The sequence below is a fragment of the Hyaena hyaena genome, unplaced genomic scaffold, assembly GCF_003009895.1.
Source record: "Hyaena hyaena isolate Hyena2069 unplaced genomic scaffold, ASM300989v1 scaffold_58, whole genome shotgun sequence".
NCBI lineage: Eukaryota > Metazoa > Chordata > Mammalia > Carnivora > Hyaenidae > Hyaena > Hyaena hyaena.
In genome coordinates this window covers 1,524,844-1,537,062 of record NW_024080689.1, presented here as the reverse complement: position 1 = coordinate 1,537,062, position 12,219 = coordinate 1,524,844, and the positions used below count along the sequence as shown (strand labels likewise).

Below are 12,219 nucleotides of genomic sequence, written 5' to 3'. Positions count from 1 at the left end.
CAAAAAGTAAAAAGAAACATAACAAATTCTAATGATATATTTTATATTAACACAAATATAGCTAAACTGTTTCAACTTGTAATCAACACGAGAACATTTTATATTCTTTTTGTACATCTTTAAAACCCAAATGTGTATTTTACACGAACAGCCCATCCATTGGGACGCCACATTTTCATTGTTAATATGTGATCCGTATTTAGACACAAAACTTGCAGTTAAAGAAGCAGATTCATCTACCCACGTTGTTCCCAATGCACTTAAAAGAAGCGTTCCAGACACATTCCTAAGCTTTCCAATAACTGAATTGAGAGGTTATAAAATTAAAGTGAAAAATGTAGAATTGGACTTCCTCAGCGTAGCCCCATCTCAGGCGCTCAGGGCCACATCGCACGGTTGTCGGCAGGTTATGTCGCTACGCGACGCGGCCATGTTCCCGTGTCACACACGTGCACATGCACTACTGTCGTGTGACCACGTCACGTGTGTACGTGCACCCTGGTTACGGTAATGTAAGCTACCACGCTGGAGAGTACGGCTCCGAGACGGTCTTCTCCCCAGGGTTACCTTTGACGTTCATTTAAAAAAAAAATGTGTATCGATTTTGGTCGTATTTTTCATTTACAACATAGTTAATGTCCCCTGCTTCCTTTTGGTCCCCAATTCCTTTACTCTCCCGGACTCTCCTTGCTTTCCAAGACGTGCTCGTTCATTGGGCATCATCGAGCTCACTGCCCTGCACAGCGTGAGGAGTTCAGTTCAGGGCCACAGCCGACTCTTGAACCTCTGTTTCTATCATTCCATCCAAACCCGGCTTTCCTCAATTTTAATCACTTGTGGCCTTTGTAAGCACTTGGTGTTTTGGAGAGGCACTCATGTTACCCAGTTTAATCCCTGTGACTGCATAAGTAAGGCAGAGCTGGTTTTAATCCTATTTAATAGATGACGAAATATCCACCAGGGGGTTTATATATTTGCCCAAGTCATATAGGCAGGGGTAAGCTGAGGCAAAATTCGTATTTCTGAACGTTTGTTCTGCAGCCTTTACTACCCAGGGACCCAGTTGAACGTCACCCTTCTTAGCAGTCCCGCGCGACTCTGTGCAGCATGGTAGGCATCCTCAGAAAGTTCTTAGCATTTTTTAAAAGTCACCTCTAACATTAGCTCAGATTACCTGAAGTTCCTAGGACATTGGCTTGTTACAACCGTGTCTATAAAAACTCGATTGACAATACTCATTTTAAGAATGGGACTTTTGGGAGCGCCTGGGTGGCTCAGCTGAGTGCCAACTTCAGCTCAGGTCATGATCTCGTGGTTTGTGAGTTCGAGCCCTGGGTCCGGCTCTGTGCTGCCAGCTCAGAACTTGGAGCCTGCTTCGGAGTCTGTGTCTCCCTCTCTCTCTGCCCCTCCCCTGCTCACACTGTCTCTCTCTATCTCAAAAATAAAATTAAAGAAAAAAATTAAAGAATGGGACTTTGGGCTTCACTTAAAGGACTGTCTTGCAGTGAGTAGGCCAGGAGGACCGCATCTCCTTGTTTACGTATATGTAGGCCCAAGAGATGAATGGGAAGAGAGCGATTACGACCGCAGTAGCCAACTGGATTCTTCCACCAACTGGGTTCCTACAAAGACACACAGGAGCGATTATCCGTAAAAATCCAGTAACATTTGTGGATTGCTTTGGAAACAAAGAGGTTGAATTTGGTAGACACATTTTTATAGGAGTTTTTTTTTAAAAATTTTTAAATGTTTTATTTATTTCTGAGAGAGAGAGAGAGACAGTGTGAGCAGGGGAGGGTCAGAGAGAGAAGGAGACACAGAATCTGAAGCAGGCTCTAGGTTCTGAGCTAGATGTCAGCACAGAGCCCGATGCGGGCCTCGAACCCACGAACCATGAGATCGTGACCTGAGCCGAAGTCGGACGCTTAACCGACTGAGCCACTCAGGCGCCCCTATAGGAATTTTTCTTAATTTTTATTGGTATAGCTTATTGCTTTGTAGGTTCTTCATTCCTTTTTTTTTTTTAACCTTTTAAAAAACGTTTATTTTTGAGAAAGAGAAAGAGCGAGCATGCGTGAGGTGGGGAGGGACAGAGAGAGACACACAGCAGGCTCCAGGCTCCTAGCTGTCAGCACAGAGCCCCATGTGAGGCTCAAACCCACCAACCTGTGAGATCGTGACCTGAGCCAAAGTCAGACGCTCAACCGACTGAGCCAACCAGGCGCCCAGGGAGTCCTTCATTCTCAATGCCCATCTTTGTTGTTTCTTTATGATGCAAATAGCTATTTCCACTCCTATAATGTCGTCTTTTAAGGAACTGAAGTCACTGATTAATTAGGTAGTGTTAAAACTGATGTTTTCCTAATGATTTTCTATATCCTGTTTAAGAAAACTTTTCCTCCCCAAGGTCTTAGAGATTTGGGGTTATCTTCTCTAAAAGTCTTAGTGTTTTGTTTCTCACATTAGATCTGTAATCCAGCTGGACTGGCTGTTTATGAAAGTTAGGTGGGGAAAGGTTGGCCATACGGGTATTCCCTTGAGCCAGCACAATTCCCCGAGAGGTCAGCCTTTCTTCACTGCACGTGTACTGCTACCCGGGTCAAAAGTCAAGGGTCTAATTGCGCGTGGCTGGACCCGTGTCTAGATTTATTCTTTCATTAGTTTATGCTTTTCCCAGTACAGCTTTATCTCTCCACTTATTTAGGTCTTCTTTCATTTCTCCCACAGCGTTTTATAGATTTATTCATAGCGATTTTGCCTGTCTCTTTCTAGATTTATTCCCAGGGAACTGATTTCTTGATGCTCTTGTTTACGGTTAACTTTGTTTTCTGTGACTTGTTGATAAAAATGCAGTTGATTTCGGTACATCCGCCTAGTGGGCAGCAATCATGCTAATAAAATCACTCTAAGAACTTTTAAAATTCTTTTTGATCTTTTTGTGTACGCAATCGTGTTACCCACGGATAGTGAACATTTTTCTTTTCTAGTCATTGTGCCTCTTATTTCTTTTTCTTGCCTTATTGGACTGGCTACAATACTAGCTTGAACTTTGTTGAGTAGAAGTGGCAGTAGTGGCTAACTTCACCATTTCCTGATCTCAGAAGGAAAGTTTGCACCTGCTCATCACTGAATCTCAAGCTTTGGTGTAGGCACGATTTATCAGGTTCAGTTCCTTTCTACACCTGTTTTCTAAGAGCTCTTGTGAACGGATGGTGAATTTTACCAGATGTTCTTTCTCTGTAGATTGAGAAGACAGTTTATTTCTTCCTTTATTCTCTTAATGTGATAGAGGGCATTGGTTGGTTTTTGAATGTTAAACCATGTTCATAGAGTAGACCCAAGGGGGTGGTTGGGTTACATGTTGCAGGATTTTCATTATTAATGCTTTATTTAGGATTTTCCAGTCTGTGGTCATGAGTGAGACTGCTGGGTAATTTATTTATTTATTTATTATTATTATTATTATTTAATGTTCTTGTCAAAGTTTTGGTATCAAGGTTATTCTGTCTTCATAACATGAATTGTAAAAGTGTTTCGCCTTTTTCTGTTCTTTGGGAGTGTCTGTCAAAGGTTGACATTATTTTTTCCTTAAATGTTAGGTAGAATTCTCCAGTTAGCCTATCTGGTCTAGAGTTTTCTTTTAGGAAAAACTTAGATAGTGGACTCAATTTCTTTAATAGTTATGGAACTGTGCTGGAATATTTCTTCTTCTGTCAGTGTTCCTAATTTGTTTTTTTCAAGTGATTTATTCATTTTTTAAAAGTTAATTAATTTTGAGAGAGAGATGGTGCCCGAGTTGGGGGGCGGGGGGAAGAGAGAGTGAGAGTGAGAATCCTAAGCAGGCTCCACACTGTCAGCACAGAGCCTGACATGGGGCTTGATCCCATGAACCGTGAGATCATGTCCTGAGCCAGAATCAAGAGTCAGACTCTCAACCGACTAAGACACCCTGGTGCCCCCGAGACATCTGATCTTAGCTAATGAGTTGAAAACTTACTTTGGCGAACTGTGGCATAGGCTCATCCATGCTGTGATAATCACCAGACCAAACAGCTCCCTGTAAAACAGCACATGGTTCAGATTTTTGAAGTAGCTGCAAGTAACCTGGATATCGTCCCTTTCTCTCCATGACCACTAGCTTCTGCTACTAGATGACCTTCCCCCAAGGTGTGTAGCATCTATAGAATGTTTTCAAGTCTGGCCATGAGTCATCAATTACTTCTTTCAGACAACTGAAAGCCTTATATGAATATGAGTTTCATCTTATGAGGCAGGTGTGAGCTCCATCACTGCTCCTCAGCTTCTAACTGAACAACAACAAAAAAAACCCAACCACCTCAGATAATAAGTCACTTACTTCAGGTCACTGGGAGGAATAGAGTACAACCAAGGAAACGATCCTGGATCTATCATACAGGCGTCGCTTTTACACTGTTAGAGGGGTCAGTGTTAGCAAAGGATGGATTCAGATCAATAATTGAGCATGTGCTGTAGGAGACTGGATCACATCTTAGTGGGGAGGAATGATTTGTAGTATGAGGCAGCTAACGATTTGGGGGTGGGTATATGCTTCTAGAAATATGCGTTAAAAGCGCACATCTCTTACATAAAGTAGAAGATGGTCATAGCTGGCCATGGTACCACTGGAAGCCAGAAGTAACTCCGGAAATAACCGGAAGTAGCTCATGGGCCTGAACTCCAGAACTTATTGGAGTGACTCATGGGCCTGAAGTTGGTGGAGTCATTCAGCCCAACCTGACTTGCTCTCTGGTGTTCCAAGGATTACGGCCTATGACAAAGAAGCACCCTCCAGGGATGAGTAACTTCTAGGTCTCTAACTCTTGGTGTTAGCAGGTGTAGCAGCAGGATGGACAGGAAGGGAAGGGGGCTATGCCCGGGGCTGGGGAGTCAGGGGTGGCAAAGGAAACGAAGAGTTGATAAGATCGGATCAGATGGTCTTGACAAAGCGGGGAGCTGACAGAGGCTGATGTAAAATCCTGACCTCTGAGGTGAGGTCTCACCTGTGAGGGCTCATCACACTCGCAGGTAAGATTTTGGCCAGAACCACAACTAAATCAGAATGCTGATAGAGTTTTCCCCTGGTTAGACCAGACTGTTAAGTGTACGGCTTCCTTGGCTCGTTCACTGTAAGGGAGCCAAGGTCAGCTGCCTGACCTATGTGCCGACTGCCTCAGCAGTGTTTGCGGGATGTGGTACGTGGCGCTGGGTGTGACTCATGGCTCCATCTTTCCTTCAGCTTCTCCGAGCGCCTCCAGGGAGGCCATACCGTCCCTCTTCCTGCTGGTGTGGCTGAGGGCGCTGTCATTGTGCCACAGATCAGGGGTTGCACAGGGACAGGTGTCTCAGCTCTTCCCCACCCCTTCCAAAGAGCAAAAGTCGCCGCTCACCTGCCTTCTTCCTCATGCAGGACGCCCTGTCGTGAGTGAAGCCAGAGGTGGCGCGCCAGGCCGCCAGCCCACACGGCACACAGGAGCGTGTGTCCTGCAGAGATGCTCTTCCAGATGGCGTTGCCTAAAAACAGATATTCCAATACCATCAGTCCTGGAATCACATCCCAGAGAAAAACGGTCCCTTCACACCTGCTCTGCTTTCAGCTAAAGCTTTCAGGAAAGGCTGGGGTGGCGCCTGGCCGGCTCAGTGGGTGGAGCCTGTGACTCTTGATCTCAGGGTCCTGAATTCAAGCCCCACGTTGGGCGTGGAGCCTATTTAAAAAAAAAAAAAGACAAAACGGCTGGGGTTTCTTTAAGTTTTGTTTTGGGGGATGACAGCGGTTAAAGCAGCAATAATGAACTTAAGTGGGCAGTTACTGTAGTTCTCCGGCGATTCCCCTTTCTGTGATGACTACCCCATTTTCTTTGGGGATCCGCCCTTCCCACACCCCCGGCCATGTGTCACAGACCCCTGGACCTTAGCTTGATTAGTCAGGGCATTTCATCCCTTTAGCAATGACGGTTTGGCTCCGGATGAACAGCTGACAAGTCAGGGCCAATGACTCAGTTCCGAGGTGTTGGTGGAGAAAGCGAAGCAGATTCTGCCTTCTGTTGGACTGAGTGGCAGGAAGAAGTGAACTCTGACCTGCTGGGCTGCCGCCAGGGGCCCAGGACTGAAGTCGGTGGGGCACGTGGTGGAACTGACAGGTGCTGAGAAGTTCAAGTTCTGAGCCAGCACCAGCGCCTGAAGCTGCGCCCCTCTGGAGTTTTTCAGCTGAGTACCCCGGTACATCTCTGTTTGAGCTCACAGCCCATTTGAGCTGAGTTTTTCCCTTGCCTGCAACTAACGGGGTCCGAACTCACACACCTTAAAGATGCAGACACCAGTTCTTGGCGCCTGTACTAGGGGCCCGTGCACCTGGGGCCACGCGTTTTCCCCTCCGGCTGGGAACCGCCCGTCTTTATTCTAAGGCCCTGAGAGCTCTGAAGCCCCACTGGCTAGGGAGCTGTTTTCACAACAGTGAGGAATGACCCGTCAGACAGTCCCTGTTCATAAGAAAATGTCAGTAGACACAGTAAAATGTTTTGGGTTTTTTTTTGTTATAAGGCATGGTTTTATGGTATAAAACTGTCCAACGTAAGGTCTGTTGAGTTTTTAGGGCTGTAAAAGGCAAAGCAGCTATGTTTTGCCCAGCATTGAAGTAGGTAGATTGTGGGCAATACAGACCAGCTATTTTAAGACGATTTTTTTATAGGTATACCCGCCTGCGAGGTTTTATATATGAGATGAAAAATACATATATGTACATGTATGTATATATGTGTATATATACATATCAACGTGTATATATATGTATATGAATACACACCGCGTGCACACACATATGTATATTTCATTCCAGGTAGCAGTTTACAAAATATACGATAAAGCCTCTATTTTACAGCCATCCATTCACTCAACAAGCATTAAGTATGAAACCATATTCCTGGCCTTCTGTCAGCGAGGCCTGGGCAGAGATAGGCTAGACATGACCCACTGTTAAGGGGCTTATGGCCTCGCGGGGGGAAAACATGAAAAAGCATGAAATACACTGCTGTTGGTACTATAACAGGACAGAGGGAGGGGGTTAGGGAGAGCAGCATGTATTGCTGAAAAGCCTAGAAACTTGGATGGATGTTATAAACCTTTTCCCTACATAAAGTAGCCAGCCATATACACGGCCATACACATGGGCATTGGATGAGCTCCGCTAAGAAAGTGATTCCGGGGCTGGTGCTGGGGTTTAGCAGAATCGGTGAGGAGTAAACCCATAATAGACACCGAGCGGCCCTGACTACGGAGATACAAGCTTGGCGCGTTGCTGACTTCCCCTCAGCTTGGTGACTGTAGAAGTCAGCATGCTGCCTGACGCCCTCCTCTCCCACGGGCTAACCCGCAGAGCCCCTGGTGCCCGTCAGCATAAGCGACCTCGGGTCCCGAGGTGGTAAAAGACTGTCCTGGTTTGGCGGGACGTTTGCCTGCAGACGGTGCGGGGGGGTCTACTTGAGCCTTAGCTCCTCCCGTCCTGGGAAACGAGAAGGCCTGGAGAGCCCCGTGACTCATCGTTAGAAGTCTGGCTTGCTGCATCTCCCTGCAGAATCCAGGGCTCGTACCCGTGACTTGGGGGTTAAGTCCAACAAGCAAGGTCAGCACAGCAGGGACCGTGTACACCACCTGTTAGCAAAGAGAGAGGAGTTCACGCGGGGTAAGAAGTACGCCCCGTTTCGGAGGCGTTCGGAGAAAGCACAGGCGGCCCTCAGGCTGCACAGTTCGCACTGCAGTGACAGGCGGGCACGGGGTGCCATCTGCCGGCATGGCGCTTACTGGGCCAGGTCCTCGCTTCCTGCCTTCCTCCTAGACGAGGCCACTTCAGGAAAGGCTCTTTCAGCAGCGCGAGAGAGCAGGGTTTGGGTCTCCAGACTCACCGACCTCCCAGCGCCTCAAGCATCACCCACGCCGTGTGGCCTTTCCTCACTTGCACAAAAGCAAATGCTCTGAAAAGTAGGGCAGGAGCGGCCACAGCGAGCTGCGTGGCCCCCCTGGGCCTGGCCCTGTGGGCCGTCCCGCTCACTACTCCAGTTCTGCAGGCCAGAGCGCGGAACGTTTACTGGGTGCGTATGCGTCAGGTAAGATCAGGCGCCTCATTTTGGAAACTGTTGACACGCTATGTTGGAGTTAGGAAGACAGACCCCAAAGAGGCTGATTTCAAGCCTTAAGCACAGCAAGTGGACTGTAGCCCAACTCACTGTTGCGTGTGTGTTGTGGGCAGAGGGCAGCGAGAATACGCGTGGTAGGCTGACGGGAAGCAGGTGCCTTTCCAAGAAATGCGGCTGCTTAACCGTATCAACTGTGATGCGCGTGTCAGAAGCCCTTCGCTATTTGGGAGTTGTGGGTGGCTCACCTTTTAAGTGATTTGTTTTCAACTAAGAAGCACGTCCGCCTTGATCCTGGGGAGAGAGGGCATCTGGATGACAGGCTCCGCGCCTCTTTCCCACTCCTCCTTGAGCGATGGCCAGGACTGACATTTGCAGCTCTGGGCCTCTCTCACACAGGCAGGCATTCACGCTACTGGGGGGGGGGGGGGTGTCAGACCAGCGCTTCCCGAAGTTCAGTGTGTGTACGAATCTCCAGGAAACCTTGTTAAAAAGCAGGTCTGATTCTAGAGGTCTGGGGAAGGGCCCAAGATCCTGCCTTTCTCACGAGCTCCCAGGGGATGCTGCTGCTCTTGTTCCAAGGTCCACACTTGGGGCAGTGAGGGGTCCATTTTCCCCTGATGAAAACCTACATGGCTTAGCCACTGAGTGACAGAGAGAGACACAGAGAGGGAGCGACGGGGAGAAAGAGGGAGAGCATCTCAAGCAGGCTCCATGCTCATTGGAGAGCCCCATGTGGGGTTCGATCCCACAACCCTGGGATCACGACCTGAGCCGAAATCAAGAGTTCAACACTCATGACTGAGCCACCCAGGTGCCCCAGTTACTGTATTTACTTAAACTCAAGAGTATCATAGCATTCTTTCTTTTTCTTCCTGTTTTTTAAGATTTTATTTTTTATAGAGAATCTCCACACCCAACGTGGGGCTTAAACTCACAACCCTGAGATCAAGACTTGTGTGCTCCACTGGCTGAACCAGCCAGGCGCCCCCTCCCCACCACGGCATTCATTCCTAATGTCTCTCTTGTCCGCCTGCCATTATGACAGCTGAAAAAGCCAATTTGCTTCCCAACCTCTTCGGCCGGGGTGAAATGTGGGAAGAAGTCTTGCGGGTCAAGGCTGATACCAGAGCATTTTAACAACCGGTTATGCACGGACGCTGACCGAGCAGGAAGGATGACCCAGACCGTACGCTGTATTGGTGTGCACGCACCGAATAGCCGCCTGTCTGAAGGGCTTCTTGGGAAACATCTCCTCCCCAGTAAAAGGGGAGAAAGCACAGGAGGAAAAACCATTTTGCTCCTGCCTTGTTTCTTCCTACTTGGGATGCCCTCCTTGTCTGGGGATGATGTCTGGATGATGGCAGAGAAGAAAGAAAGCCCAGGTCTCTGATCATGTCGTTGGCCACTAAGCAGCTCCCTCTGGACTTCTTGTTAAGTGAGATACTCTATTTTTATAATGATGCTAGGCAGATTTTCTGTTGTTTGCTCACATATGCCATATGCATCCTGATACAGGAATCCTCCATGAGCAAGATGAAGTAGGGGATGTGGAAATGAGCCAGGTGCGAAGTACAAGCCCCTAGGGCCCAGTTACCTAGTACTGGTTCATCTTTGCATCGATTCATTCTTTCTTTCATGCAGCGGTCTGTACAGAAGGACCGCCGTAGAAGGTTCTATGCTAGGCTGCCTGAGGATTTCCAAGGAGAAGGAATTCCTGGTCCCTGTTCTCCCGGGAGCTGGCATGTACAGAGCCAACTCGAATGTAAAGCAGAATGTGTTCGTGTGAAAGGTTCAAAGGAAGGATGGTCAGAACCTATGGGAAAGAGGCAAAGAGATTTCTGTGAGTGGCATAGCATTTGTGATGGACTTTGAAGCTTGAGAATGAGATACAGGAATCTAGGGGCAAGGCACACTCAGTATTCTAGGTGGAGCAGGCTTCCAAGCCCAGGCTGGAAGGTGGGGTTGGAGCCACCCTGTGGTGGGCATTGAGTGCCAACCTGGGGAGTTGTAACACAGGGATCCTGGGGGAATGAGGGAAGTTTCTGAAGCAGAAAGCGGTGTGTGGGAAGCGGAAGAGATTAGAGGCAGCTCCAAGAACTGGGAAGCTATTACAGGAGTCCACGTGGGAGGTGATGGAGGGTAACCTGGCCAAGAGGGTGTCTGCAGGGGCGTGCTGCCTATAGGTGCTACGTCGTCTAAGCATGAAGCGAGAGGTGAAGTGTACGGAGGCCATACAGATAAGCAGTCAGACCTCCACTGGGCGCTGCTGGGTTGCTTTGTCCTTGGTTTTCTTTTCTGAAAGCCTCTCAAAGGTGGTGGTGAGGGACCGAGAGATGTGATTTGGAGCAAGCACGACCCTGACGATGTGGCTGTTGATAGAAATGCGTGAGTCAGGAGGAGGAGGGGGCTTTGGAGGCAAAGATGCTGGGCAGGACCTCGGCGTGTTTGTAGAAGCCAGCGTGACATACGGGTGGAAGGATCTAGCAGTCTTTTGGAAACTCACCATGAAGCTGGGCGCTGGACACCTGTCCGCAGGGAAATGACATTTGGAATCAGGACATGGCCCCGAGCTCTGAGGAAGAGGCAGTTTGCTCTGACGCAAGGGCGTGTGAATCTGGACAGTAAGCAATATCAGAAGGAGTTCTGCACTAACAAATTGCTGTAATTTCACATTATAAATAATTTGTTGATAATCTGTACACAGTTAATATTCTTCCAAAGCCAAAAGTCCTCTTGGCGGGTGATACCGCACAGTCCTGTGTATCCATTTTGAAAGAAACTGGGCCAAATCCAGATATTTCAGAAAATATGTGGATGATCTCTGCCTCCTCCGAGCATCGGTTAGATGCATTCTGGAGATTTTATGCACTTGGATTTCTCTTTATAAATATAACTCACTGAATTAGGAGAACCACAGACGCCCATCCTGCCATTTTCTGGTCAAATGTTTGTTGCAGTGTCTGGGAAGGGGGAATGGTTCACGGGGAATGGTTCAGTTGACCTTGGGAGGTCTACCCAGTGTCTTCAGAAAAATGTCCTCAGCTGGCCCTTTTTTATTCAAAGGGTATATATACTGCCGAAAGGCCCACCTGTGTCTGGGAAATTCTTTTATTCTCCCCCCCGCCCCCATTACTACTCTGATCCCTTCCCCGAACTCTGATACTTTAGGGAAAAGAGCTTACGAAGAATTTATTTCCGAGTTTTTCTGCACATGGAGCCGGGAGGGGGACCAGGGGGCAGTGAGCCCCACAGTTCTTTGGGGCCCAGGCAGGCAGCTCATACTCACCATCCACAGTTCAGCATCTGGATCGTTCACCTGCAAAGACAGGACGTCCGGCATTAGTGTGGTGCCCCGCTTCCGGGCCTGGCCCGCTCCTCGATGCGTCCCAGCCCTGCTGGGCACAGGCGCGGCGCCAGGCGGCGGGGACACTGACCCGGAGTCGGACACAGCCTGGCGGGGGGCGGGGCCGCAGGGGCGCGCGCAGCAAAGACTTGCGCAGGGGCTCCGCTGGAGGCGAGCCAAGCCCGGCACCGCTTGTCGGAAGGGCCCGCGTCTGAGGAATAAGGAGCGCCCTTACCAGGGGGCCCAAAGCAGGTGTGACGGGTCCCCGCGCCCCAGAGGGTTCTCCCGGGCCCTGAACCGCGCTGGGTGCCCGCTCGGGGACGCGGGCGGGCGGTCACGGGAATGCGCCTGGTTTCCACTGGGACAGGGGCGGGGGCTCCCGGGCGTGACCCCCGACCCTGCGGCCCCGTCAGTCCACACCGCGTGCCGGGAACCCGCCCGCCGCCAGGAGTCGGGGCGCTGACCTGCACCAAGGCCGCCAGCGCGAAGAAGGCGGCCATGAGCCCGTTGCAGGCCCGCCACAGGCCGGGGGCCCAGCGCCCCTCTGCAGGCGCCATCGGTCGGGGCCTAGGGGCGGGGCGTGGCGGGGTTGTGGTGTCTGGGCTTAGGGGCGGGGCGGGGGTGTGGCTTCGGGCCTAGGGGCGGGGCGTCGGGGCGGGGCGGGAGCCTGGTGTGAAGGCTTAGGGGCGGGGCGGGGTTGTGGTGTCTGGGCTTAAGGGCGTGGCGGGG

At 49.8% G+C, this 12,219-nt stretch overlaps 1 protein-coding gene across 1 annotated transcript; it reads right to left on the bottom strand.

The window, feature by feature from the left end:
* Nucleotides 1–1,407: 1,407 nt before the first annotated feature.
* Nucleotides 1,408–12,047, bottom strand: TMEM220 (transmembrane protein 220). The gene is made up of 6 exons (XM_039231579.1): nucleotides 11,955–12,047; nucleotides 11,434–11,463; nucleotides 7,605–7,665; nucleotides 5,409–5,532; nucleotides 3,998–4,057; nucleotides 1,408–1,622 (listed from the first exon to the last, which is right to left on the bottom strand). The coding sequence occupies exons 1-6, from the start codon at nucleotides 12,045–12,047 to the stop codon at nucleotides 1,487–1,489; spliced, it is 504 nt and encodes a 167-aa protein (XP_039087510.1). The 3' UTR covers nucleotides 1,408–1,486.
* Between the last annotated feature and the right edge of the window lie 172 nt (nucleotides 12,048–12,219).

Bases quoted from the DNA above. Each gene is read 5' to 3' on its own strand.
- TMEM220 (XM_039231579.1), bottom strand. From the start codon at position 12,047: ATGGCGCCTGCAGAGGGGCGCTGGGCCCCCGGCCTGTGGCGGGCCTGC. The intron at 11,464-11,954 runs GTCAGCGCCCCG...CTGTCTTTGCAG, and splicing joins CGCTGGCGGCCTTGGTGCAG to GTGAACGATCCAGATGCTGA. The intron at 4,058-5,408 runs GTGAGCGGCGAC...GCTGTTTTACAG, and splicing joins CTGCATGAGGAAGAAGGCAG to GGAGCTGTTTGGTCTGGTGA.